Genomic DNA, 25,381 nt, shown 5'->3' on the forward strand with positions numbered 1-25,381 from the left:
ACTACAACTTGACCTTGCCACCCTCCATCTCTCTGAAATCCTTGTCTGTAAACGGCACATAGCTATCCCCCCTGAGCCAATATACCTCTCCCATGTCCTTTTGCGCAGGATCAACTCCCGCCTCACGGAGAGCATGCTTCTGCTGCTTGTTTGTCCCCGTGATCTGTCCGCCTCCCATCTCTGTGGCGATTCTAAGAAATAGAGGGCGGGCAAACTTGGGGAGTGAGTTTTGAACGTGGGATGCTAGGCTTTGCATCGTTTCTTGCGTGGGCTCTGAGGAGAGGTATACTGCTGCGCAGCCTGCTCGGCCGTCGTGGTGCGGGAGGGATACACCGTAGACGTTGGCTTCTTTGATGATGGGGTGTTGGCATACGATTTCGCTGACTTCGGCCGTTGACACGTTTTCGCCTTTCCAGCGGAACGTGTCGCCAATGCGGTCATGGAAGTAGATGCGTCCATCACTATCCCACCGAACAACGTCTCCAGTCCGGAACCAAGCGTCGCCCTTGCTAAACACATCTCGTAGAATCTTGGCTTCCGTGGCTGCCTTGTTACCGTAGTACCCCTGGAAGCGGGCATAGGGATCCTTGGAGGGTAGCTTGAAGAGCATCTCGCCTGGTTCGCCGGCGCGGACCTTGCGGCATCTTCCTGTCTTTGGGTCGCGTTTGGGCATGTCGGTGTCCCAGTCGACTTCGACGAGTGTGACTGAGAAGCTCATAATCATGTTGTAGATCCAACCATTTCGACCAATAGCCCCAGCAGTGAGATCATTCTTGCTGAGGTTAAACGTCCCAAACGTGCCCTCAGTAGCAGCATAAAACTCGCAAATACCCTCAATCCCAAATCTCTCCTTAAACTCGTTCCAGATGTCGGGCCTCAGACCGTTGCCAAACGCCACGCGCACATTGTGCTTCTTGTCGAGGCACTCGCCCGTCTCGGGGTCATATTGGGGAGGCGCGGCGAGGAGGTAGCGGAGAGTTTCTCCGACGTACTGAATGGATGTTGCGCCGGATTCGCGGACTTCTTGCCAGAAGAGCTTTGTGGAGAATTTGCGGCCGAGGGCTTGGGTGCTGCCGCCGAGGAGGGTTGCGCAGAAGGAGAGGATGGCTGCGGAGGAGTGGTAGAGTGGCATAGACTGGAGGTGAGTGTTAGTATGGAGTTGAAGACTGAGATGGGGGGGACTCACGGTATACATGATATCGCCGGCTTCACGAGCCAGCAGCTTCTGCGCCATGGTACCCGCAACAATCAACTTTCCCCAAGATACCACAGCAGCCTTGGGCATACCAGTCGTGCCAGAGGTATAAATGAGGATAGCCATATTGGACAGACTGCTCTCGGATCGTTCGGAGTCTGGCGCCCTCACAGGCTCTGTAGCCAAGAGCTGAGCTTCCACCTCTGGCGTGTACACGACGAAGCTCATCTCGCCCATGGCATCACGAACATCCTGTCCCACATTGTCGGCGACGTTGGGATCCACGATGCACAGCTTGCTCGTCGCGGCCTGGAGACAGTGTACCAGCGACGCGCCAGAGAGGTTATAGTTGAGAAACGCAGGTTTCGCACCGATACTCCAAAGACCGAGCCACAGCACAGCAAACGTATCCGAATTCTGAAAGTCGACAGCAACGATATCGTCCTTTTTAACGCCCTGCTCCGTCTTGAGCCATTGTCCACATCTCAGCGCTCTGTCGTAAACTTCCCCGTAGGACAAGCGCTTGCCCTCAAAGATTATGAACAGACGGTCGGCGGTTTTCGGGTTCTTGGCGATGTTCTCGACGAGGTAGAAGAGGTTCAGACGGTCGACCCATTCGCGGTAGTACATGCGCGACGCGCCAGCGAGGACGCAGCGGAGGAGGCAGAGGTCGTACCAGGTGGAGGAGCGGGCGTTGAGGTATGCGATGGTGCCAGCAACGGCCGGGGCCGCGAGGGCGAGAGGGACTGAGGATTAGCATTGGGAGTTAGAGTTGAGGGGGTAGAGGGCTTACCAGGCATCGTCGAGGTTGTCGTAGGTTGATGGAGGTGAATTGAGGCCTTCGGACCTGTCGGACCTGAAAGAAGAGAACGAGCTCCGTGTTGTTGACGTGGGTCGATGGGGTGATGGCGATAAGGAGATGTCAGTGACGACACACTCTCCACAGCGGGAAGACTAGGGGCTTGGAGGTATTTATAGGGAGTTGAACTAAATAGAAATCAAGAAGAGAGGCCCATCTTGTCTGGGTCAATGTTTTACAACGACCAACACTCGCGATGAAATTGCCCGATTCGTACACGCCTTTGTCGGACCAAGTCTTGCATGGTCAAGTCCTGCGGAGTGGTGATGATGCCTCGGCTCCGAGACACGGACGTTTGGGGGGGATGCGTGTACGACATGTGAAGGGATTTAAACTGAGAAGGGCAAGAGTTGCGGGATGAGGGGAAATAGAAGAAGAATGATGATGATGACGATGATGACTTGGATGTTTTTGCTAAGGAGGTAGAGATCTGATTGATGGAACGCTGCAGGTACGGCACGATAAGCGGTGCTATCCGTCTTAGAAGATGTCGATGTTGTGGATATGGGCATGTCAGTTATCATGGAGAGGATACATGCATGAGGTACAGCTATCTCTCCTGCAGAAACTCTACATCATACACCTGATACATTTGACAGTTTAATATGGAAAATAACATACCCAATTCTTTATTGTATCATCAACCCCAGAATCTTGTAGACTTCATCTAGTCGCATCTCCACATCGGCGCTTACACGCACCGAACCACCGTCCTCATCACGTGACATGGCGATGTCGTGTTCCAAGCTCCCTTACCAAAAGGACAATTACGATAAGAGCCAAGGTGCACAATTCCACCCCGCGCCTTTATTCACAAACTCTGGACGGCATCATGGCGGACGTCCAAGAATCATCTCCGGCACCGTCCGCCGAGAAACCCGGGCTCAACTCACCTCCTCCCGAGAAGCCCTCCGATATTACCAGGCGCACCCGCGTCGTTGTGTCGTTCTGGCTTATAGTACTGTGTCTTGGTCTTCCCATTTGGTGGAGGACTACGACTATATACCGTGCCAATCTTCCCCTCGATGGCATGCTAGAATGGGCAGAGGGAAAGGTGAGATGATCAATGCCACAATATGCTTCGTCAAACTCACATCTCTAGGCCTGCCGTCCAGTGTTTCCCCTCCAGATCTCTGTCAAGGCCGATGCGCTCCAGGAGAATGACGCTCAGAACCTCGTGCGCCTGACGCAGCATGCTCTCGACGACCACAATGACTTTTCTGGTCATCACCTTCGGCTCCAGCTCGCCCCGAAAGGGTCCCCCACCGACGACGATTCCCATGTTGCGTTGACGATCCAGCTCACACCCGGTGAGAGCAACTCGGCTTCTCTAGACTCCGACTCTGCCGTTCTCAACATCGCATACCCTCCCAACGCCGTTCCTTCTTCCTCTTCATCTTCTTCGACTCTTGCGACGTATATTGCCAACGAACTCCAGTCGACGTTTGTAGAGGAACAATCCATCATCTCGTACCTCCTCTCCACGTCTTCAGCCCCCGACGCCAAACCCCCAGGCTTGAGCCCTGAGACGGTCGACCAGCTATCGAAGCGAACCACGCGATCACTCCGGTATGCGCCGACGTATCACCTCACATTCTCGCTCTTCACGGCCGGCGCTGTGCCAAACACGTGGGACATTGAGGCCGCGATCGAAGAGTACATGAAGCCCATGCTCGATATTCTAGGTCCCATCCACAATTTCACCATCGACACGCAGGTGCAGCTTTACGCGACACCTGGCGCGCAGTCGCAGGTGCTCAGCAAGGATGATCTGGCCTCCTTCATCAACGCCGCCGAGTGGCCTCTCTCACCCTCGATCGGTGGAGCTCCGACCGTCAACTTTGTCATCTACGTGGGCGACCAAAAGATCGGCCTCGACTCAGAAGCAGGAACCTCATCGCAGTCGTGGATGTTTCCGCAGTGGGGAAGCGTGTATCTCCTCAAGCTGCCCGAGACGACGGCGCACGTGTCGGCTGAGACGCTGAAGCAGCCGATGCTGACGTTTAATGGTCATTTGTTGTCGTTGCTGGGCACGCCGCAATCTGGATCTCTGCCGTTGAGGCTATCTACGTTGTCGCGCATTCGTTCTGCGGATCTGCTGCTGCAGGCTTCTTCAACTCTTGGATCGCTGGCACGGTTGTCTCTTGCTCTCCCATCCATTGCTATTCCCCGCAGCGTCGCTGATGGTGTTGCATCAACTATGGAGCATCTGCAACAAGCTTGCTCCAATCTAGGCGACCCATCTGGACTATTGCATGCAAGAATCGCCGAGGAAGAGGCTGAGCGAGCATTCTTTGAAAAGAGCATGGTCGGACAGCTGTACTTCCCAGACGAGCACAAGATTGCAGTCTATCTCCCCCTTCTGGGCCCCGTGGGGGTTCCACTGGTGATGGGGCTGGTCAACGAGCTGAGGGGGTGGATCAAGAGGAGGAGACAGAGGACAAAGGATGCAGGCGAGAAGAAGGCGCAATGATTTATTTTACTATGTATGTATGTTAGAAATGTAGAATTATAGATACGAGCATTAATTCAAGTCAAGACCCTTGTCCTGGACTATTACGTAGCTATACCTATTTTCGCCTCGGCTCAACCATCCTTGGCGCCCCAGCTTTGACGTACTACATCTCCCGCTATCGAGATCCCCTCAGATCCAACCCAGACCCTACATCATCACTAACGGGGTCCCGACAGAGGCAAGATGTCACTGACACGCCCAGCATGCTCCCCGAACCGACCCTGACCCTGACGCTCCCCAGCATCCACGACGGCCTCACCCTCGACTGTCGCGTCTACCACCCTGTGTCGCTGTTGGCGAACCCTCGCGCTCCGCAGTGGCAGCGCCATGCCGCTGTCGTAGCGCATCCCTATGCCCCCTTGGGAGGATCCTACGATGATCCCGTGGTTGATGTAGTTGCTGCTCAGCTGCTGCGCAAGGGATATCTAGTCGGCACTTTCAACTTTCGGTGCGTATCTCGAGGGTCTGCATTGATTCGTGGCTAACTGTATCAGAGGCGCTAGTGGCTCGGCGGGCAAGACGAGCTGGACTTCGAAACCAGAGCGTGACGACTATGCCACCTTTGTAGCATTTATCCTACACTATGTTCACTTTCTCGATCCTTTTCGACCTCAATCCTCGGATAGTCTTGGACCCAAGAGTCCAGCACCCATCGACGTCAACGCAATGACGACTCGACAACGTCCTATCCTCCTCATGGGCGGTTACTCATACGGAGCAATGATAACAAGCCAATTACCTCCCCTCGACGCTCTCCTCCAACCCTTCGTATCTCCCATTGCAGGCTCCGACGCCGCAGAAGTCCGCCTCCGAGCAGCGCACCTAGCTGAGCAACAAAACATTGTTCTAGCAAGCTCCCGCGCCGCGATGAAAGAGCACGGCTCCATAAGAGGGAAGAGCAAGCGCGGCGTTAGGATTGGCGGCGACGAGAGTGGAAGTCCCAGACGGAGCCATGAGGGTGGAAGGAGGAGCTTCTCGCTGGACGAGGAGAGGTTTCGACGAGGTGTTCACGATCTCATTGCGAAAGCTAGGTCGGGGAAGCATGGGCACAGGTTGTTTCACAGTCCGACGGATAGTCAGAGTAGTTCTGTTGCTCCTCCGCCGGGGGAGCATCTGCCTACCATCACGGACCTCACCATGCCGAAGCCAGCGTATTTCGTGATTTCCCCGCTTCAAGGTCTGGTTACACACCTGGCCACAATGTCCTTGGTACCGACGGCGCTCGTCAAGAATCGGGATCCTCACGACGTGGCGGCCGAGGAGAAGCTCATCTGGAATCCTACACTGGCTGTCTATGGAGACACGGATGTGTTTGTAGCGGTACACAGATTACGAGCCTGGACAGCGAGGTTAGGTGACAGACCTGGGTCAGGATTCCGAGGGCGTGAGATTACGACGGCAGGACATTTCTGGGTTGAGGAGGGTGTTTTGGATACCATGAAGGATGCGGTTGGGGGATTCGCTGAGGAGTTGCTTGGGTCGGCGTCTGGGGCATGATTAACATGGGATTGATCGTCAAGTTCAAGTCTTTGGGGGTGTTATGGTGAGTGAAGGCATTCAGAATGAGGCAGGATACCGGAGCAATGACCCACTCCGGGTCCGGGCCCGATTAATGGCTCCGGAGGGCCGGGCTTCTATATCCTACGAGTATACGATACGCAATATGACGGGCTGTTTACTGTCCAGATCATGGGTCAGTTCCTCACAGATATTGCTGTCATCGAGTTAATGACTTCTTGTGCTTACATTCAACATGCATACAGAGAAACAAGCTTCACCTATTACAACAGCCACAAAACACACGCTGTCCACAGTTCATTGTCTCAGGCATACTCTAACCGGTGTGCCGTTGCCTTCACCGCTGGCCAGCATGTGCTTGGAGCTAGTAGAAACCATGACGTGTATCAAGAGACAAGCCAACTTTGTTGACAAAGAACTCTCGTAGTCAGACATCCAACGAGAAATAATCACTTTCGGACAAGCTCATTAATCATGCCGAAAACAACGGGCGATTCCCGAAGCTGAAACCCGAAAGCTGAACAGAGTATTCACGGACTTACAGCTCTTCTACGGTCACATAACGTTAGAGATTCAACCACCTCAGCTGAGAAACGATGTTTCCCATGTCAAAAAAGTGGCCTGACACCTATCAAAGTTAAAGCCAGTGGCATCTCCGCAGCCGTTGGATTGGAGCCTCTGTCCCATGGATCGCGGAGTCGGAGGTTGCATTGCCTTTAGCCTCCACCCCGAAGATTGTCGGGGCCCGAAAGTCAATACCGAAAAGACGACACCAGAAGCTTTTGACTATGACATTTGTATCAAGATGACTCCACATTTACATGGGATTGATCAAGATGATGGTGTTGAGCTGTGTCTATATAATAAAGGGATGCCGTGTGAGATGATGAATATCTAGACTCGAAGATAACAAGCACCAACACCAGCATCAACCAACATGTCTGTAACTCCCAAGAACGTCTCCTTCTCCTCCCGCGGCCTCAAGCTCGCCGCTCAGCTTTACCTCCCCCCCTCCGACGCCCCCAACCGCAACGGAGCCGCCATCGTCATCTGCCACCCCTGGACCTCCATCAAGGAACAATCACCCGCCAACTACGCCCGCGTCCTCGCACCCGCCGGCTTCATCTGCCTGGCCTACGATGCCGCCTACCAGGGTGAATCAGAGGGAGAACCTCGGGACCTTGAGGATCCGTATCATCGGGTTGAAGACATCAAGTGTGCGGTTACCTACCTGATTAGCCTCAAGGAGGTGAACAACGACAAGATTGGAGTTTTCGGTATTTGTGCTTCTGGTGGCTACGCACCTTTTGCGACACAGACAGATCTTCGCATCAAAGCCTGCGCCACAGCAGCAGCCGTGTGCGTCGGCACCATGGCCCGTCGCGGCTTCGACAAGGACTCTTCCAACCTGGACGTCCTCCACTCTCAACTCCAAGCCGCAGCCTCGGACCGCAACAGTGACGTCACAGGCGAAAAAGTAGACATTGTCCATATGCTGCCGGAAAGGTATGAGGATCTGCCAGATAACTTTCCGGAGTCGTTCCGTGATCTGGCCAACTACTACCGCACGCCTAGAGGATATCACAAGCGTGCGACCAACACGTGTATTCCTCGAAGCTGGGATATCATGGGGAACTTTGACGCGTTTGCGTTTATCGAAATGATCAGCCCAAGGCCTTTGCTGATGATTACGGGAACAAAGGCTGCGACAAAGTGGTACAGCGAAGATGCGGTTGCAAAGGCCAAGGAGCCGAAGGAGCTTGTTGTGCTGGAGGGATTGACGCATGCGGATTTGTATGACAAGGTTGATGAGGCGGGCAAGAAGTTGATTGAGTTTTTTGGAAAGAGCCTTTAGGAGTAGTTAACATGAGTTGAGTATCAAGTTTAACAAATGGTTTGGCGTCTTCCTGGTGGTTGATATCGTGACGGGTGAAGGGTCAGGGGTATACCCGTTGGCTGATGCATGTCCTTAGTCGCACATGAGCCAAGGGGTAGTTGGGAGGCTCCGCGATTGGATGGTGACAACTCGGGTATAACTGGGGAGCCGTTGAGATCGGTTTACTTGGGAGGGGTGTAGATATTACGGCGAGTGAAGGATCGTGGGTGACAACTTGGGGGTGTGCATTAGGGGTCGTGCTCGAGGGAACCATGTTGGTATGGCAACTATTCAAGCATGTGAACATCAGATTGGTTCTCTACTTTCTAGTCATGTATTCACAGATATCACAGCAAGTACCTATGACAGCCTCAGAATGGAGTACACAAGCGCGTCTTCCAATTAACAGTCTACAACAAGCATGCTACACACACTTGATGCTATTAACTATATGTTGCCAGCTTCAACAGCCGCTTTAGTTGACATGAGCCAACTCCTGCTTCTGAGAAACCTCCTCGGCTCGCCTCTCGAGATCCTGACCGGCGGCGAACCTGGACTTGTCCATGGAGGGAACAAACAGAGGGGCCTCAGTGAAGAGGTAGCGCATCTCCTCCAGGGGTCGGTGAGCGGTCTCGGGGAGGACGGCCCAGAAGAAGAGGGCGTTGGTCATGTTGCAGACCTGGTTTGGTTAGCTTGGTTACAGAGATGCTGGTAAAGAGGGAACTTACAATGAAGACGATGTACCATCTCCAGCCAATGCCGTCCTTCTCGTCAAGAGCGACAGAAGTAGTCTGGCCAATCATGGTGTTGAAAGCAAACGACATCATGGTAGCAATAGATACACCCTTGGCACGAGTCTTCATATCAAAGATCTCGGCAGGGATAATCCAAGACAAGGGACCGCATGTCGCGCTGAAGGAAAAGTTGTAGATCCAGGTGATAACAATGAAACCCCAGCCAGCAGCGCCGCCACCTCCCTCGGAGCCAGGGGGGAACTTGGCGAGAAGGATGGTGGCGATGATGAAGGTGATTCCGTTGAAGAAGTTGCCTCCAATCAGGGGCCAGCGCCGACCAGTGTTATCGATGAGAAGCATGCAAGTGAACTGAGCAACCAGAGCGATAACGGAAGAGATCATCTGGTAGCGAAGAGTCTCGTCGCCGGAAATACCAATCTTGGCAAAGATCTTGACAGAGTAGTACTGAATGCAGGAGACACCAGTCATCTGAACGGAAGCCTGCAGAGCAACAGCAAGGAAGAGACGACGGAAGCAAGACCTGTCGGTAAACAGCTCGAGGTAGCTCTTGGCGGCGGCCTCGTGCTCGACGGCGATGCGCTCCTGAATCTGCTCAAACTCGGCGCGAACCCAGGGGTCGTCAACGTTGCCCTGGGAGTGCAGGCGGGCAAGGGTCTTGAGACCCTCATCGACGTGACCCTTGTCGATGAGCCATCGGGGGGACTCGGGGAAGAAGAGGATCAGGGCGGCGAGGATGACGGCGGGGAGACACTGGAGGCCGAGGGCGATGCGCCACTGGCGAGAGTCGTGGTCCTCAAAGCCGACATATGTGCCTGGGGGGGTTAGTTATGGTAGAGTAAAGCAAAGTGATGGGGACTTACCGTAGCCGACAGCTGAAGCGATGAGAGCACCAACACCAAGCATAAACTGCTGCAGGGCAGTGACTCTACCGCGGATATCAGGATGGCAAAGCTCTCCTTGGTAGACAGGAACGATCATGACAAGGAAGCCAACACTAGGCATGTTAGTCAAGCACAGCAACTTAGACAGAGAAAACTTACCCAACACCGGCGAGACATCGTCCAGAGTACAGAAAGTCGATATGCGAGGCACCAGTCTGAAGACCACCACCGAGGATAAAGATGAGAGCACCAATCAGGATAGTATACTTGCGGCCGAACTTATCACCAGCAGGACCAGCAAACATGGCACCGAAAAAGGCACCTCCAGTAAAGACGGACACGACAGCACCACTACCAGAGTCAGTATAAACACGGAGACACATGGGTGAGCCAACTCACATCTTATTTGGGTCGTTGCCAAACTGCTTGATAAAGTTGCCAGAGGCAATCACCTCGGCAATGACACCCAAGTCATAGCCATAGAGCAGAGAGCCCAGCGAGGCAAAGACGGACACTGCAAACTGATACCACTTTGGAGGGAGAGCCATGATGAAGATCTTGGATTGGCAGTGGTTGACTGGAGAATCACAAAAAGAGAGGCGATCAACGGCTCTATTTAAACACATCGAGGTCGTATACGGACGGGCCCAAAGGATCCCGACACAACGGGAGAACGGGGGACAGGGCTAGGTCCATCACACTCTGGCGCGACGGCACGAGAGCCCCGAACTTGCAATCTTGCAAAGATGCTCATCATCAACAGGCAATTCATTCCCTCTTGTTTTCCCCGCATGGGCCTTGGGGATACCTTTCTGCGGGTCCCCGGAGTGACTACCGTCTTTGGGATCGCCAATGTGGGTTGACAGGGCCAGGCTGCTTAGTGCGCTGTGGAGAGAGCGGAATGACAAGAGCCTCGGTGAGATCCCTTGTGACCTCAGTTAGCTGGAATATTTCTCTGTTAGCTGACTTGCTCTACAAGCGCTCAACTGACAGTGGCCGGAATGTGTCCCGACCAGTTGATGAGGCTTGGCTCTAGCAGCATGCCGGTCTCGCAGACCGTGACAAGGGAACTCGACGGGACTGGTGGAGTTTCCCCTGTTAGCTCCGGCGTAGCAATTACTCCCCCGGCCGAGGGAAAAGAAAAGCTCACGCCACCATGTGGTTGGACCGGGGCCCCGGCCACGTCTCGTGTCGTTGCGGGGGTGCTTTACTATGCCGATCGAAACCTAGAATGATCACAGGTGAAGCGCTCCAATCGCCGGGGCTCGCGTCAAGCGCACGAACCGGACGAGAGACGCGGTGAGAGGAGTCCCGTCGAAGCACCGAGGGAAGCGGTGGGACTGCACGATATGGCATGGAGAGAATGTGTCTGGTGTGAGATTTGAGTTGCATAAATTGAGTGTCTCTCGTGACTGCGCATTAAGGAATCTAGAATCGACAACATCACAAGTGTGTGCATGTTGGAGAATCCCCGTGTGCTTGGCCTTGTTGTGTATGCTTGATCTTGTGTGACCTACTACAGTAGACAGTCTCAACCATGGCCACCTTTACTCGCATCTCGGACGATGAACGTCCAACCATCACCGTCGACCCAACGGCCGTAATCTCCAAGATCGAAGACAACATCTATGGAGGATTCACAGAGTGAGCACTCCCCTCCCCCAATTTCCTGGTAGGGTTGTATTGACGTGCCGCGCCCAGACACATGGGCCGCTGCATCTACGGCGGCATCTACGACCCGGGAAACCCCCTGTCCGACGCCAACGGCTTCCGCACAGATGTCATCGAGGCCATGAAGGAGCTCAACGTTCCGGTTGTGCGGTATCCCGGTGGTAACTTTGTTGCTACGTACCACTGGCTTGATGGTGTTGGACCCAAGGAGAAGCGACCTGCCAGGTGAGTTTGCACTCTACATGTCAATTTAGGAGAGGGTATTGATGAGATTTAGACCTGAGCTTGCTTGGATCGGCACTGAGAGCAATGAATTTGGAACCGATGAGTTTCTCAAGTGGTGTGAGGTTGTTGGCACTGAGCCTTACTTTTGCCTCAACTTTGGAACAGGTAAGCATACTCATAACAGTAAAAGATACACTCACTAACATGTCACAGGAACTCTTGATGAAGGTCAGTAGACGAAGCATAGCAAGCACGCACTCTCACTAACATGCAAAGCCCTCGGATGGGTCGAGTACTGCAACTCTGACCGAAACAGCTACTACGCCAACCTCCGTCGTCAAAACGGCCGCGAAAAGCCTTACAACGTACATCCCCCAAACCATAACTCCAGTTCACAATTAACACCATCACCAGGTGAAGTACTGGGCCCTCGGAAACGAGATGTGGGGTCCTTGGCAAGTCGGCCAGATGACAAAGGAAGACTACGCAAAGCAGGCCTACCAATGGGCCAAGGCCATCAAGCTTCTCGACCCCAGCGTTGAGCTGATCCTCTGCGGTGAGACGGGCTACAGCACCTGGGACTCGTATGTCGTCAAGGAGTGCATCAAGTTTGATCTCCACGGACTGGGAGGTAGCACGACGGCGAGCTTGATCGACATGCACAGTATTCATGTGTATACTGCTAGCTCTGATCACTACAAGAACGCTACTGGTATGTTTGATGATGGGGTTGAGAGGGTAGATACTGACGAGTGCAGCCCCTCGGTCTGCTGAGAGGGCTATTGAGATTACGGCTGGTCTGATTGACCTCGCCCGTATTGAGAACGGTGTTCCTCCTTCAGTTCGACGACAAAAGATTTGCTTCGACGAGTGGAACGTTTGGGATCCCGTCCGCGCTCCCGGAGAAGAGGGTGCTGAAGAGAAGTAAGTAAACTACCGTTCCCTCTTGATAGCAATACTAACATCTCAGGTACAACCTCTCCGACGCCCTCGCCGTGAGCGTCTGGCTCAACGTCTTCATCCGCCAATCCAAGCACATGGGCATGGCCAACATCGCCCAATCCGTCAACGTCATCTCTCCCCTCATGACGACCAAGGATGGTATCCTCAAGCAGTCAACCTGGTGGCCTCTCCTCCTCTACAGCAAGTACATGCGCGGCTCCACCATCGCCGTCAACGTTCGCTCCGGTGAGTACGCAGGTGACACCCAGCCGGCCTGGATCCGCGGAGCCATCGAGACTCCTTGGCTGGACGTCTCTGCTGCTCTTGACAAGGATGGTACTGTCAACTTGGCTGTTGTCAACATCCACGAGGAAAAGGACTATGAGACTGAGCTCAAGGGTCTTGTCAGCGGAGAAGTTGAAGTGCACACCGTGAGCGGCGCAGACGTCAAGGTTGTCAACACAGCCGAGAAGGAAGAAGTCGGCATCAAGGAATCCAAGTGGGACGGCCAAGGAACCTTTACCTTCCCCAAGCACTCCCTAACTCTTCTCCGCTGGAAGCTGTAGAGCGGGTGTTGCTCCTGAACGCGGACACCTGAGCAGAGTTATCGCGGCCGGCATCCAAGCAACTTGGGGCGGTGGCGTAGTTGGGAGCGCGTCAGACTGAAGCTACAACTTCAATCAAACATTCGTATTCGAATTATCTGAAGGTCACCGGTTCGATCCCGGTTCACCCCATGAGGTTCTTTAGGACTCTTCTTTTTGCACTTGGTGGGTCTTTTTGGTGGGCTTGGTATGGGGGCATGGTTGGATACCTATAGAGATATTGATAGATAGACCAAGTAACGACGTATATGAATTAGAGTCATGAAGTATCTTAGCCTCATATTATTGTGCTATTCTCAGTGTTTGTTATATCTTGTCTTGTCATCATTGTGTTGAGTATTCCTCACATCACAGCATGTTTGCCCTTATTATTCTCCACCTCGCTTATCCCCACTAATCCTTCTTTTCACCATTCACCTCTGACTTGGGTGTATCCTCAATGGCCTTTGGTGCGTCTTCAATAGCCTTAGCTTCCTCCTTTGCCTTGGCCGCGGCCTTATCCTGGGCAGCTCGCTCCTCTACCCATCCCTCGACAGCCTCGACAGCCCCATGAGGATCATCCTGGTGCGTGAGCAGGAACCCCTGAAGAGCCGCAGGGCTAAACGTCAACTCGGGAACCTTCTTTCCAAACTCGACAGCCAAAGTGTCCAAGTCTTCCGTCTCTTTCAGTGACATCCTCATCTCCTCCTCTGCCTCTTCAGCCTTGTCCTCGTACATTTGCGTAAACAGCTGCGTAGCCATGTGAGAAGTCGCCAACCCAAACTTGACCGAGAAATCTACTCTTCCCGGGCGCAGGAGAGCTGGGTCAATGTTTTCGGTGTGGTTCGACGTCATGACGAGGACTCGACCTTCCTGTGCTCCAACACCGTCGATGACGTTGAGAAGACCCGAGAGGGAGACGGGCTCCCGCTCCCGAACGCGCTTTGGCCCGGCAGGGGTCTTGGACTCGACCGAAATAACCTCTCGCTTGTGGGTGAGGTTTGTCGCGTCAATATCCTCAAGAAGAACAAGACAGGTACGGGGCAGATCCCGGAACAGAGTCGCCAGAGTATCCTCGGAGAGAAGCGGCGAGTTCAGGCTGATCATGTAAATATCCAGACCCATTATCCCAGCAGCCGCAAGAGTCAGACTCGTCTTGCCGGTGCCAGGGGGTCCGGAGAAGAGGTACCCCCGACGGTAGGGAATGCCCCTAGTGGCATACCAGCGCTTCGTCCGGGGATCCAGGTACCGCTGGAGATCCTTGATGAGACCTTCCTTGATGGACTCGTCGAGTGCGATTGTCGACATTGGTCTCGTCGCCTTGGACATGTACTTGGACCAGGCGAGGTCATCACCGTAGACCTTGACTGCGCGATAGATGCTGGTGCGTCCTCTCTGTTGTTGCAAGTGCTCCATGCGGGCGTTGTAGATGAGCCTCTTGAGCACCGTCGCGTCTGTTCCAAGACACGAGATGACAATCTTTTCGATATGGCGACCGAAAGGTTGTGTGTTGTTCTCTTCCAACGACCTGGTAAAAGTCAAGAAACGGCCCCCGTAACGAAGAAAGTGTGTGCCCATGGCGGGTGTCCAATGCAGCGGCCGAGCATTGTAAAGGGAGATGTTGGACCTCAAATCCGCGAGATTGTTGCTAGCAGGCTCAGCCAAGTCGGGATCACCGTCCTCCTCCTCATCATCTTCCGAGTTGATGCTGCTGCTCGCGAGAAGACGGTGGTTGTTCTTGGACAGGCTGTGGGCGGCAACCCAGCGCATGACATAGGTGTAAATCTCATCGCTCGCACTGATCTCGACAGACGATATGAGTCGAGTCTTTACAACGCCTTTGACAGCATCGTAAACGTACGGCGCGAGGAACATCAAGAAGGTGGCGTTGCGGACTGATGTGAAACCGGGGAACAGAGCATCCAGAGCGGCCAGCGCTGACCCCTGGCCGAGGATACTTCCAGCTGTGCTTGGGGATTCCATTTTGCGTGATGTAGGTGTCTGAGGTTGCTATGCATGGAAAGAAGTTTAGAAGGCCAAGCAGGCCAGTTATATATTCGTTTCGACTGCATGTTCATAGCCTTCGCTGCCTATCGTCTCACCTGCATCGCCATGTCCAGCTGGGGTTGCCAGAGGGTGGGGATATCAATGACAGAATACAGCAGACAGTGTCCTATCTGTCGGACACTCACTATTTCTGTCAGCTTTGGGCTGTGCAATATCCAACCTATCAGACACTCACATTTTCCTGTCCCCTTTTGGCTGTGCATGAGACTAAATCCTTCATGACGTGCGTGCATTAGAGGCGCGAGGCTCACCAAACCAGAAGGGGTCCAAAATACCTGCCGATCCATCCGTGCAGAATGAAACCCCAGGTACCCGTGACTTTGAAACTGGATACAGAAAGCCAAAAGAGGCAACCTGCCAGAGGCACCGCCTTGCTGCCTTAGCTTGACATCTCCACTCAAGAGTTCGTTCTCGTTCAAGGTCAGTATCCTTGCAGCCCTACAAGTTGCCTTGTTGAGAATATTTGGCTGAGGCGAACCATTTTGAATGGATGGGAGGCTTGGATCCCTGTCTTTGGAGGCTGTTCAATGCAGATACGCAGATACGAAGCTTGCCACAGTGGGATCACGGCTTGTTACAGTGCAGGTTGGGAGATGCCGGCTACCCTATATCAACAAAAGATCGGCCAGTAATGCAGCAATTTGTCGCGACTCAATACAGTCCAAGACTTGATAACTCATTATTTGAACCGTGAATTGCTACTCTCTCTCATTTACAACGTTTAACCGAATGTCACAATTTCGGTTGTTATACTAAAGTCGGTTGAGTACGGATCGGCACTTGTTTGATGCTATCACGACCCTGGCTCAGTTGCCTTTTTACCCACCCGGTTTCAACTACGATCAGCAGTGAAAGCTACTTATTCCTGTCGCCAACGATAGCATCGTATCTGACCCATAGTAGCTGCTGCTGCCTAGACTCAAAAGGCGGTCATGCTATCACTTTCCCCTAACTTGTTGCATTGACTCAACATGCACTTGTCAGTGGGGTTCTGCCGTGTGTCAGTTTCGGGATCACCCGTAGCGGCAAATGAATCCTCTTCGGGCAAAACGACAGGGAACAATACCCGAGCGCCTATTCCTCTCTTCACCTCTACACTCTAGATACACTTGAACCTATCTAGAACACACAAGATCAAACACTCTACCAACAGCTCATAGACATGAACCTCTAAGCATGTCTCGGCCGATTGTGGAACCCTCTCTCCAACGGCCGTTGACGAGTGGCTTGTTGGCCGTCGAATTACTGGCAATAGTGTCCGTCGCCAACGTCTAGCTCGACGCCACCCGGGAAATTAAGATGGAACAGCGCAAGACTTTAAAAGCAAACGACGAGCAATTCGTGAGAGGTGTGGAGAATCCTCGCCGTCTCTTTTCAACTTTTCGACGTTGAAATGGCTTTCAAGAAGATCGTCGGTTTCGCTGTCGCTTTGGTTGCCGTTGGCGCTGATGCACTTGTTTGCAGACCGGGCTCATCTGTCGCTCTGTCTTCCTCATTAACCACGAGCACAGCTATTCTGAAGACCCCTTCAACAGCCACCCTCTCAAGCAGCGAGGAGTCAGTAGCTTCCACTACCACCGACACCGTAGCTTCTACCACAACCTCAATCGCCAGCTCATCAACCGAGGAGTCAACGTCAGCCTCCTCCACAACCTCCATACCATCTCGACTACCGCCGAGTCAACGTCTGCTTCCACCGCCGAGGCCACCACCACAATCTCCATCACCATCTCAACAACAGAGAAACCGACACCATCCACCGTCATCGCCACCGCATCCACCACCTCATCTGAACCTGTTTCCTGTCCTACTGACGGCCTGGTCTGCGGCGACGATGGCCACGTGCCGCCCAGACCGGGCCTCATCCTAACCTCGGAGCCTCCAGCGTCGAAGGATGCAAGGCGGCTTGCCTCGAGGCCGCGGACTGCGCCTTCTTCCTCATCAACAAGGGCTCCAAAGCCTGCACCCTGTTCAAAATGTCCAAGGAAGAGGCTGGCTGCCAGAAGGTTCCCTCAGCAGCCTATAATGCCTACGAGCGTGGATGCTTCGTCTGCTAAGGCAAACCTGCAAGGACGCGACGCTCAATCATGCGAGTCGTGTCGATAAGAACAACATAGATGAGCCTAGAATTGCACTTGGCTGCGCTTTGATACCGAGGCATGCATCAGCATTGAGCTTTTGCGGGACTCGTACTGATGAAGAATATGCGGCCATGTTCACCAAAACGGCACCTTGGAGGATGGTGGACTCTGGAGGGCTTATCAGATAAGCTCTTTCGGTCGTCCTGCCGAATTGCGACAACCCCAGGCTTGGGCTTTTGGTTGGTAAACATAGATAGACTTATGAGTAAATAATTCCCAGTAGATAATCGAACATAAAGTGAAGAGCATTGAGGTACCCGGGTGTCAATTGAACTCCATGTTGCAAGCACACCATCGTGTGATCCTCACGTGGATGGATGATGAAGATGGGAATTGACCTCAGCAAGTTGACAAAACAACTGCCAAGCTTCTCAAAGATAATGTCATCAGTTATTGGGCCGCCAGCCCTACTTCCCTCATGACATCCTCAAACAAACGCCCATCTTTGTCGTGACAACCGGCTAGTACCCAAACGCCGGGCTCGGCAGATGACGTCCTTGCAAAGACAATGGCGCAAACGGTAGGCAGAAACAAGGCGTCTCCAAAAACGTCAATGTCTCACAAAAAATGATACTATACAAAGAACTCGCCAGACAGTTTAAAGAGCAAACACCAAAAAGCAGGCTTAGAAACTTGTTCACCTGCTTGCTTCTCGTCTACCTGAAACGCCCCGTCTGCTTCACTACACGCTTTGCCGCTGTCAACTAACCCCGGCCCGCGACCCTCCTCGGCGCTTGTCAACCAAGATGGAGAGCTTCTGAGTGGACAGGTACCTGTGCCGCAAAATGTTGCGGTAGGGGTACTTGGGAGGTCATGCCCAATCGTGGATGAGCTTTGCTCTCAAAATAGACGAGCTAGGCTGTTTCGGGAGTCGCCCATGGTTTTTGAGTTAAACGCGCGCCTGGAAGGGCTGGCCAATTGGATAACCACGGGACCCCCACAACACAATCCCAGTGAACTCACTGTTTCTTCAACACCAAGACATTGCATCTTCTTGTTATCGTTCCCTCTTGGGCAACCGTTTCTTCTTCGCCTAGAACGGTTGGGCGGCAAACCACAATCGTCGGCGAACTTTAAAAAAGATGCTCTGAATAGATCTGCAGGGGTTGTTTCGTTTCATCTTTTCACACAAGACCCCTGCTGCTGCTTCTCGGCAACGATGATGCGCATTCTAGCCAGAACAAAAATACCCATGCTGTTTTCTGCACAAGATACACTTCCCATCGTTCGTGCAGCCTTTGGCGATCCCCGCGGGCATTCTTCTCTGTGGTCCTTTTTTCGTCTCTTCTGGCTCCACGTTTGACTTTGGCACACCACTTCTCACCCAGCATCCCTGTAGCCCCCGTTTCATTTCCCCAGGCGCCCGATTGACTGTCAGTCCGCCACATCAGAGTTAGCGACCCATGCTGGACTGTCATGAACCGCTCTCGAACCTGCAAATCGGCTGGCTGTCAAGATCTAGAGCCTCTTTCTTAGTTGTCCTGTCAACATGTCACTAATGTACATGCCATCTGAACTAAACATGGCCAGACAGACAGACGGCTCGAACATGCTCCAGTCTCTTTCTCTGGTCTTCAACACCCCGCTTAAAACCTCTGGCGCTTGCTCAAACCCTTTCGTGCTACGGATGAATCCATATTCCAGCTCCGCTCTCCCCATCCTCAGCAGATTCACCCTAGCCGCCCTGTCAAACTCCCCCTCCCCCTCCCCCTCCACCCTCCACTCCCCCTCCTAACCGCCGAGCTCCAAACAGCCGCCGCCATGCCCCGACCAATATCCGTGACCTATTCATAGCATACTCTTAGCTCTAGACACAAGTGTGCCGTTTCATTGCCATCTGTCGTCCCTCTTTGCCCTGTTTCACTCACTGCCAGAGCCGCCCAGGGCTAGATTGGGTACATGGTATCTTTTGCCTCAGCTTTTGGGCGAACGATCCACTCTGCGATGGCGTCGCGGGGGTGCTTAAAGCTTGCCTCATATCCGGCCTTCTCATGGCCTCTTTCTCCCCTCTCCTCAGACAACCTTTCCTTCGCTATACAGCATCATTCCTATTTTCTCCTTTCCTTTCCGTTCTTGGTTCATTCTCCTTTGGTCGATATTCCATCTGTCGCTTTCATCATCTGGGCTTCAAAAAATTTCCTATTATTTCCTTGACTATCTGAAACCCAATCGTTGATTTCCTTTTGGCATCTCAATCTTTATCGCTTCGGCTGATTACACACTTGAACCTCCGGGCCACCATCTTCAAGACCGGACCAAGCAGACCCAGGCCGGTTGACCCAGGCCTTACCCTCTCTCTTACGCTTAATCCGTAATCTCTTGTCACAACTGGATCCTCTTCTCTTCTACCTATCTCTACATTTCTTTCTTCCTCTTCTTCATCATGCCGAAACACACTCGCGCTCCCAGCAACCCCCAGAACCGCTACAATCCTGGTCTTCCTGTTTCTCTTGCTCCTTCTCCTCTGTATAACCAGCACCGGATGACCATGCCATCCACATACTACAACATCCCTACTACTACTACCTCCTCTATGGCCCTTCAGACCCAGGCCCAGCAGCCCACCTACGAGTCCTACACGAGCACAGCGCCGACTGTGTCGGTGCCCCCTCCGGTACAGCACCGAGCGAGCTCAGGAGCATGGACTCCTCAGGATGACCAGCAGCTGCTCACGGCGAGGATGCAAGGCCTCAACTGGGGTCAGATCCAGGCCAACTACTTTCCCACAAAGACCCCCAATGCTTGCCGCAAGCGCCACGAGCGGCTGATGGAGCGCAAGGGCGCTGATGACTGGGATAACCTGAAGCTCCAACGGCTGGCCAAGGAGTACATGGCCATGAGGAAGGAGATTTGGAGTGGACTCGCCGCTCGAACAGGCGAGAAGTGGAATGTTGTTGAGGCCAAGGTAAGCACTCAGTGTCCCTGAATATTTACAAGACTAACATCTTTTCAGTGCATGTCTAATGGCCTCAAGAATCTTCAAAGCGCCGCCCGCGCCGCTGCTCGCCGCGACCGTCTCGAGTCCGGCGCTCTCTCAGGGTATGACGACGACAGCGGCATCTCCGGCATGGGCCTGACACCCGTTGACGAACTAGACGCATCCTATAGCAGCCCCGAGACAACCTCGTCGGTCGTGCACTCGGTGCCCGCCTCGGCCACCGCCTCGTTCCACCAGCTGCAGTCCCAGGCCCAGATGGCGGCGCTCGGCAACGCCCAGTACGGCATGGCAGCCGCAGCCGCCGCCGCGTACGGAGGCGGCTACGGGGGACACGGGTACTCGTCGAGCGTGAGCTCCAGTGCCAGCGCCGGCCATGGGTATGCAGCTCATGCTGGGAATGGGCACAGTCAGGGTAACAGCCCACAGCAGTATTTGACGACACAACGACCCCAGAGCTCAGATATGGGCATTGGGAATCTCATTAACCGACCACGAGCCAATATCTAATGACCACTTATCATGGCTCTCACCCTTCTCCTTACTCTCTCTCTCACTCTCCGACTTTCACCCAACACATCCTCATCTACTTCTTCTCCCTCACAAACAAACCCCAACTGTCGCCGTCCATTCTTTTCTTTGTCTGTTTCCAGCATTCATCGTGTTGGCGGTTCCAGTCCTTTTTACTGCATGGCGAGCAGCAGCACGGGCGAGCTTTTGGTGTTTCTGGCGCTCCTGGGACAAATTATAACGACGATCACGCACGGCTGGGTCTTTTTGTCTACTTGTTTTTTTCTGTGTGTGTGTTTGGCGTTGGATATTTTCTGCATTAATGTTTTCTGTTTACTTTTTGTGTGCATTTGCTTTGGTTCAAAAACGGTGGTTCGAAAGAGGAGGGACGGGGGAATGCTTACGTTTTCCTTTGTACAACTAGAGATAGAGATACCATGACACGAAGCATGTCGGCTGATCTAGCAGCGCCTTGTCTTTACTGTTTTCTGAGACATGCGATATCGGGAATACAAGCTTTTTCTGCGTTCAACTGGGTTTGAATATGGTATTGTGACTGCTTTGTTGAGCCACTATGGATACTCCATGAGTGAGGCACCGAGATTGTTCAACATCCATTGGTCTATAGTGCTCGGGGTATCCTGGCCTGATAGATACTCTACAGACTAATGTCTTGAAATGTTATTAACATGATAGTCTACAGTGATGCATGATATGATGAGTAGTGTGTAAGAGACGGCATCACAAGAACCACAACTACAGCCCATGACATTGACCTCATTCCCACCATCACTCATACAATTGTTGTTACATCCATTTACTCGTCCATCCTACATCACCGAGTGGGCTTCTCACTCTGTAACCTGTTGCCCGTGTTCTCCACGGCCATGCTCACCATCTCATCCAACTCTTCCTCTTCCCACTCGCCGTCCTCCTCGCCGAAAATGCTCCTCCATACCCTGCTCCACATACCCTTCTTATGCAGCAGAGCAAGGATCATGACACCCGGAAGATGCCACACACTGGCCCAGAAAAGACCCCGGGCGCTGCCCTTGTGGCCCTCGTACTTCCAGAAGCGCACGGCCTCTCGCACGAGCCAGGCATTGATGGGAAGACTGGTAACGGCAAAAGACCACTCTGTGACTCCTGCGGCGCAGAGCGATATACAGAGGGGAATAAAGACGATACTGTATCGCAGAGCGACACGCCCATTGCGGGCTGGGTTTGTCCATGCCAACATGCGAAGTCCGGCATTCTTGTACTCCTCACGGATGGGCCAGCTCAAGGCCATAAAGTGGGGGAACTGCCATGCAAAGAGCAACCCTGCCATGACCCAACCGCCAATGGACGAGCCGTCATTAGCAAACAGGAGCTCCCTCCAGGAGCCGTCCTTGGTAGCAGTCTCGCCAGCAGCCGCAGCCCAACCCATTAGAGGAGGAATGCCTCCAACAACGGCACCGACCCAGGTGTTGAACGCTGTGACAGCTTTAAGAGGCGTATACATGCCGGCATAAATGACGATATTGGCAAATCCAAGTCCGGACACAGTGGGGTTGACACCAACATAAAGGGCACCCGTTCCAATGATACCGGACAGGACTCCGAAAATAATGGCGCTTCGCTTTGAGATGAGGCCTCGGACGAGTGGACGGTTGCGAGTTCGGGTCATCTTGGCATCGGTCTTGGGCTCGTACAGCATGTTAAAGGTATTCGCGCTAGCGGAGCAAAGAGCTGTGCCGGTCGTGAGGAATAATAATGTGAGCGGGCTCAGACTCGGAGTCTCGGTAGTACTCGGGGAGAGCATCTCGGGGACGGGATATAGCGCATATGTAGCCATAGCGGTAAGAACAACGAGCATCGTCAATCGGGGTTTCGAGAGGGAGAGAAAGGTAGAAATGTGCCTTCGGAGCGAGTCGGTGGGGTGTGCAGCGGCATGGCTTGTAAGAAGAGACGAGGCATCTGGAGGAAGAGGGGTTTCTCCCCGAGCGGTGGCAGCAGCAGCAGCTTTTTCGCGGCGTTGAGCTTGTCGTCGTCGGTGAGGAGCAAGCTCCGGTTCGGATTGGGAGGAATTGGAGGCATTTGAGGTAGTTGATACTGTCGAATCGGGTGTTACGGATGCCGAGGCAGAGGTAGAGTAGATGCCATTGGCACGGCGGAGGATGACGAAATCGAGGCAATTGGATCGGTCAAAGAGCCTGTTGGATAGGAAAAACGGTGCACACTTGGACGAAGTGGAAGCGACCATCCTAGGCGCAGGAAAAGCGGCGGCGGCAGACATCCATCGTCGCGATGGGCCGGTCCTCGGAGCCTTGAGGAGCAGGGACTGGAGCTCCGCGGCGGGGACGAGGCATCGTGGTGGTCGCATGATCGCCGGGCGATGGGTTCATGGCCGTCGTCGACGAGACTCAATCCATAACCGACTCGCGGAGCCGAAGAGGTTCGATTGAGTAGAGTAAGCTGGTCGTGGATTGGATGGATGGTTCGACTCTGATGGCAGATTTCTTGGTGGGTTGACCCAATCAGGAAGTGTCTGGGGAAAAGGAAGTGAAACGTGACCAGTCACGTGGGTTCCCGCACTTGCTCTCAGACGCCCCCACGTTGTTGTCTCTTCCACGCCCTGCACACCATCTTCTTATCATGTTCTTTCTCTGCAGATTGATTCCGGCTAAATACAGTGATTGCAGCAGAGGATCCATCCTGCCGTCTCACAGCTGCAGCAGCTGCCATCGGCAAGTGCCGGGGTGGTTCTCCAGAGATGTTGATCGTGGCCCAGGCCGAGTGGTTCTCTGGGTCTCAAGACACAACCTCCATACCACGACCCACGCATTCCACCACATGATCGACTCTCTGCGTTGACATTGGCGAAGGACACTAGCGGAGCTTCGAAAAACGGAAGCCTAGAATGGGTCTGGAAGAGCTTTCTAGCACCCATCAAGCTCCGCGCATGTGGACGTCGTGCCTCTGATGGCAGTTGCAGCCGCACCGTCAGGGTAATGGAGACGAGGACGACGCCTTTGAACCTTTTGGGAAGCCAAGCCGAGCGAATCACCGATTGACTTTCGGCTCGAGGTTGTCAGATGTCCTCCCAGATCAACAAGGTGGGGTGTCTGTCGACATCAGTATGGGTCACCGAATGCGGCTCACCTGGCGTCTCGAAACGTTCAAATATCTTCGTCTTTGGAGGCTTCGACGTGACTAGCATACTCTCAAGAATACATTACGATTGATCTCAAATTCCGATTGTTTCAGCGCCGTCCTCCTGATAATGCCGACTCTCTTGGACGCTCTTCGTCAGACCAGCCAGGTCGACTGTGACACTCTTGACAGTGACGGTGCGGATTGCTCGGACATGGTCTATTCTTACGGCCTCGAGAAACTGACTTCCAAATCCAGTTGCCCGGGAGCTGGGCCCGTTCGTGGATTGTACTTCCAACCAGGTTGGCAACTGCATCCCGCAGCATGTACCTGGGTGGTGCTGACAAGTCCAAGGCCATCGCGTTCTTTGAGGTTTCTCGGCCACTCGCCGGCCAATCCCTCTTACACCATGAGTCTTTAATCGCAGAGGCCATTCGAGATGCACGGGAGGCTCTGAAAGGACTGCAAGGCACTGCGACCTTTGAAGAGTTCGTGGTTGAGATTCTGGTATGAAGGCCTCTCTCAAGATGAAGATGTTCTAACATTGAAAGATGGTTAAACTGCAACTATTGACACTACCCAACTTGACGGGCTATGTGCACATTCAGACCAACCCCAAGCTGTCATACTCAACAGCTGGGACAATTGACAACGCCTACAGTGAGCTCTTGTCCTTGACCTGATTTCATCCCTTTCGCTAACATGTTATCAGGAATCATCGACATCTTCAAAGCACTGGCGCCCGACTCTGACACAAAGAGGGTGTGCATCAAAATTCCTTCCACATGGGAGGGCCTCCAAGCTTGTCGGAGTCTTGAGATGAAAGGCATCGCTACTCTTGCGACCACCATGTTTTGCATGGAGCAAGCAGCGTTGGCAGCTGAGGCACAATGCACCTACATTGCCCCCTACGTGAATGAACTCAAGGTTCACTTTGAAGAGGGGTATGACTCCCTTTGACATGCATGTTTCCTGCTGACAATTGTAGGTACGTGGACCAAAACAAAGCCTTCGACTTTTGTCGAGAGGCACAAGCCTACTACACTAGCCACTCTTTCCGTACCCAGGTTCTCGCTGCTTCACTCACGTCTGTTGATGAAGTGATGCAGCTTGCAGGCATTCAACATGTCACCATCTCGCCCAACCTGCTCCGTGGACTGGCTTCCACCGACCTGTCCAGCTGGAATGGGCAACTGGGAGAGTACTTTGCTCAAGGACCTGCGAACAAGAGCTGGGAATCGAGAGATTACGGTGCTCTCGTCAAAAACGAAAGCACATGGAGGCTCGCTTTTACCAGAAGTGGTTTCGGTGCGAGCGAAGGAAAGATCATCCAGGCCATCAATTACTTTGCCGACTTTCAAGAGAAACTGGAGGAACTGGTGAAGCAGCATGCTGGATAACGACGGGTGTCGACCGATGATTGTCAATAATCCAGCCGCAACGGCCCGTTGACGGGGGTGTACATCTGTCGACAAAGGCCGGCAATCAGCAATTGACTGACAATACTCAAGTCAACCATTTCATTCAACTTCTCAATCACCGCCCTCTCCGTGAATGCGCGATCACAATCCG

The 25,381-nt window shown here is 53.3% G+C and overlaps 12 protein-coding genes and 1 non-coding gene across 13 annotated transcripts; 9 read left to right on the forward strand and 4 right to left on the reverse strand.

Moving 5' to 3' along the window:
• Window position 1: 1 nt before the first annotated feature.
• Window positions 2-1,995, reverse strand: LRP88_05765 (uncharacterized protein; the record flags this gene model as incomplete). The annotated part of the gene is made up of 3 exons (XM_083242312.1): window positions 2-1,135; window positions 1,187-1,941; window positions 1,989-1,995. The coding sequence occupies 3 exons, from the start codon at window positions 1,993-1,995 to the stop codon at window positions 2-4; spliced, it is 1,896 nt and encodes a 631-aa protein (XP_083101248.1).
• An 891-nt stretch (window positions 1,996-2,886) lies between these two features.
• On the forward strand, window positions 2,887-4,527 carry LRP88_05766 (GPI-anchor transamidase GPI17; the record flags this gene model as incomplete). Its single annotated transcript, XM_083242313.1, has 2 exons — window positions 2,887-3,108; window positions 3,184-4,527. The coding sequence occupies 2 exons, from the start codon at window positions 2,887-2,889 to the stop codon at window positions 4,525-4,527; spliced, it is 1,566 nt and encodes a 521-aa protein (XP_083101249.1).
• Window positions 4,528-4,772: 245 nt separating this feature from the next.
• Window positions 4,773-5,654, forward strand: LRP88_05767 (Alpha/Beta hydrolase protein; the record flags this gene model as incomplete). Its single annotated transcript, XM_083242314.1, has 4 exons — window positions 4,773-5,021; window positions 5,073-5,113; window positions 5,196-5,412; window positions 5,646-5,654. The coding sequence occupies 4 exons, from the start codon at window positions 4,773-4,775 to the stop codon at window positions 5,652-5,654; spliced, it is 516 nt and encodes a 171-aa protein (XP_083101250.1).
• Window positions 5,655-5,706: 52 nt separating this feature from the next.
• LRP88_05768 (uncharacterized protein) lies at window positions 5,707-6,066 on the forward strand (the record flags this gene model as incomplete). Its single annotated transcript, XM_083242315.1, has 1 exon — window positions 5,707-6,066. The coding sequence occupies one exon, from the start codon at window positions 5,707-5,709 to the stop codon at window positions 6,064-6,066; it is 360 nt and encodes a 119-aa protein (XP_083101251.1).
• A 958-nt stretch (window positions 6,067-7,024) lies between these two features.
• Window positions 7,025-7,942, forward strand: LRP88_05769 (alpha/beta hydrolase; the record flags this gene model as incomplete). The annotated part of the gene is made up of 1 exon (XM_083242316.1): window positions 7,025-7,942. The coding sequence occupies one exon, from the start codon at window positions 7,025-7,027 to the stop codon at window positions 7,940-7,942; it is 918 nt and encodes a 305-aa protein (XP_083101252.1).
• Window positions 7,943-8,438: 496 nt separating this feature from the next.
• Window positions 8,439-10,147, reverse strand: LRP88_05770 (general substrate transporter; the record flags this gene model as incomplete). The annotated part of the gene is made up of 5 exons (XM_083242317.1): window positions 8,439-8,642; window positions 8,692-9,530; window positions 9,579-9,712; window positions 9,789-9,950; window positions 9,999-10,147. 5 exons carry the CDS (start codon window positions 10,145-10,147, stop codon window positions 8,439-8,441), a joined length of 1,488 nt encoding a protein of 495 aa, XP_083101253.1.
• Window positions 10,148-11,136: 989 nt separating this feature from the next.
• On the forward strand, window positions 11,137-13,003 carry LRP88_05771 (glycoside hydrolase superfamily; the record flags this gene model as incomplete). Its single annotated transcript, XM_083242318.1, has 7 exons — window positions 11,137-11,243; window positions 11,301-11,495; window positions 11,548-11,660; window positions 11,709-11,723; window positions 11,772-11,860; window positions 11,910-12,211; window positions 12,466-13,003. The coding sequence occupies 7 exons, from the start codon at window positions 11,137-11,139 to the stop codon at window positions 13,001-13,003; spliced, it is 1,359 nt and encodes a 452-aa protein (XP_083101254.1).
• A 65-nt stretch (window positions 13,004-13,068) lies between these two features.
• On the forward strand, window positions 13,069-13,174 carry LRP88_05772. Its single transcript has one exon. It is a non-coding gene; the product is annotated as a tRNA-Phe (tRNA).
• A 261-nt stretch (window positions 13,175-13,435) lies between these two features.
• Window positions 13,436-15,004, reverse strand: LRP88_05773 (BCS1 N terminal-domain-containing protein; the record flags this gene model as incomplete). The annotated part of the gene is made up of 1 exon (XM_083242319.1): window positions 13,436-15,004. The coding sequence occupies one exon, from the start codon at window positions 15,002-15,004 to the stop codon at window positions 13,436-13,438; it is 1,569 nt and encodes a 522-aa protein (XP_083101255.1).
• A 1,383-nt stretch (window positions 15,005-16,387) lies between these two features.
• Window positions 16,388-17,145, forward strand: LRP88_05774 (uncharacterized protein; the record flags this gene model as incomplete). The annotated part of the gene is made up of 3 exons (XM_083242320.1): window positions 16,388-16,429; window positions 16,553-16,885; window positions 16,942-17,145. The coding sequence occupies 3 exons, from the start codon at window positions 16,388-16,390 to the stop codon at window positions 17,143-17,145; spliced, it is 579 nt and encodes a 192-aa protein (XP_083101256.1).
• A 2,467-nt stretch (window positions 17,146-19,612) lies between these two features.
• On the forward strand, window positions 19,613-20,674 carry LRP88_05775 (uncharacterized protein; the record flags this gene model as incomplete). Its single annotated transcript, XM_083242321.1, has 2 exons — window positions 19,613-20,134; window positions 20,183-20,674. 2 exons carry the CDS (start codon window positions 19,613-19,615, stop codon window positions 20,672-20,674), a joined length of 1,014 nt encoding a protein of 337 aa, XP_083101257.1.
• Window positions 20,675-21,509: 835 nt separating this feature from the next.
• On the reverse strand, window positions 21,510-23,039 carry LRP88_05776 (protoheme IX farnesyltransferase; the record flags this gene model as incomplete). The annotated part of the gene is made up of 1 exon (XM_083242322.1): window positions 21,510-23,039. One exon carries the CDS (start codon window positions 23,037-23,039, stop codon window positions 21,510-21,512), a length of 1,530 nt encoding a protein of 509 aa, XP_083101258.1.
• A 1,094-nt stretch (window positions 23,040-24,133) lies between these two features.
• Window positions 24,134-25,209, forward strand: LRP88_05777 (uncharacterized protein; the record flags this gene model as incomplete). Its single annotated transcript, XM_083242323.1, has 4 exons — window positions 24,134-24,304; window positions 24,361-24,469; window positions 24,522-24,753; window positions 24,858-25,209. The coding sequence occupies 4 exons, from the start codon at window positions 24,134-24,136 to the stop codon at window positions 25,207-25,209; spliced, it is 864 nt and encodes a 287-aa protein (XP_083101259.1).
• Window positions 25,210-25,381: the final 172 nt, after the last annotated feature.

Source organism: Fusarium phalaenopsidis, assembly GCF_050370095.1.
Source record: "Fusarium phalaenopsidis strain FUZ10S chromosome Unknown contig_32296, whole genome shotgun sequence".
NCBI classification, from domain to species: Eukaryota; Fungi; Ascomycota; class Sordariomycetes; order Hypocreales; family Nectriaceae; genus Fusarium; species Fusarium phalaenopsidis.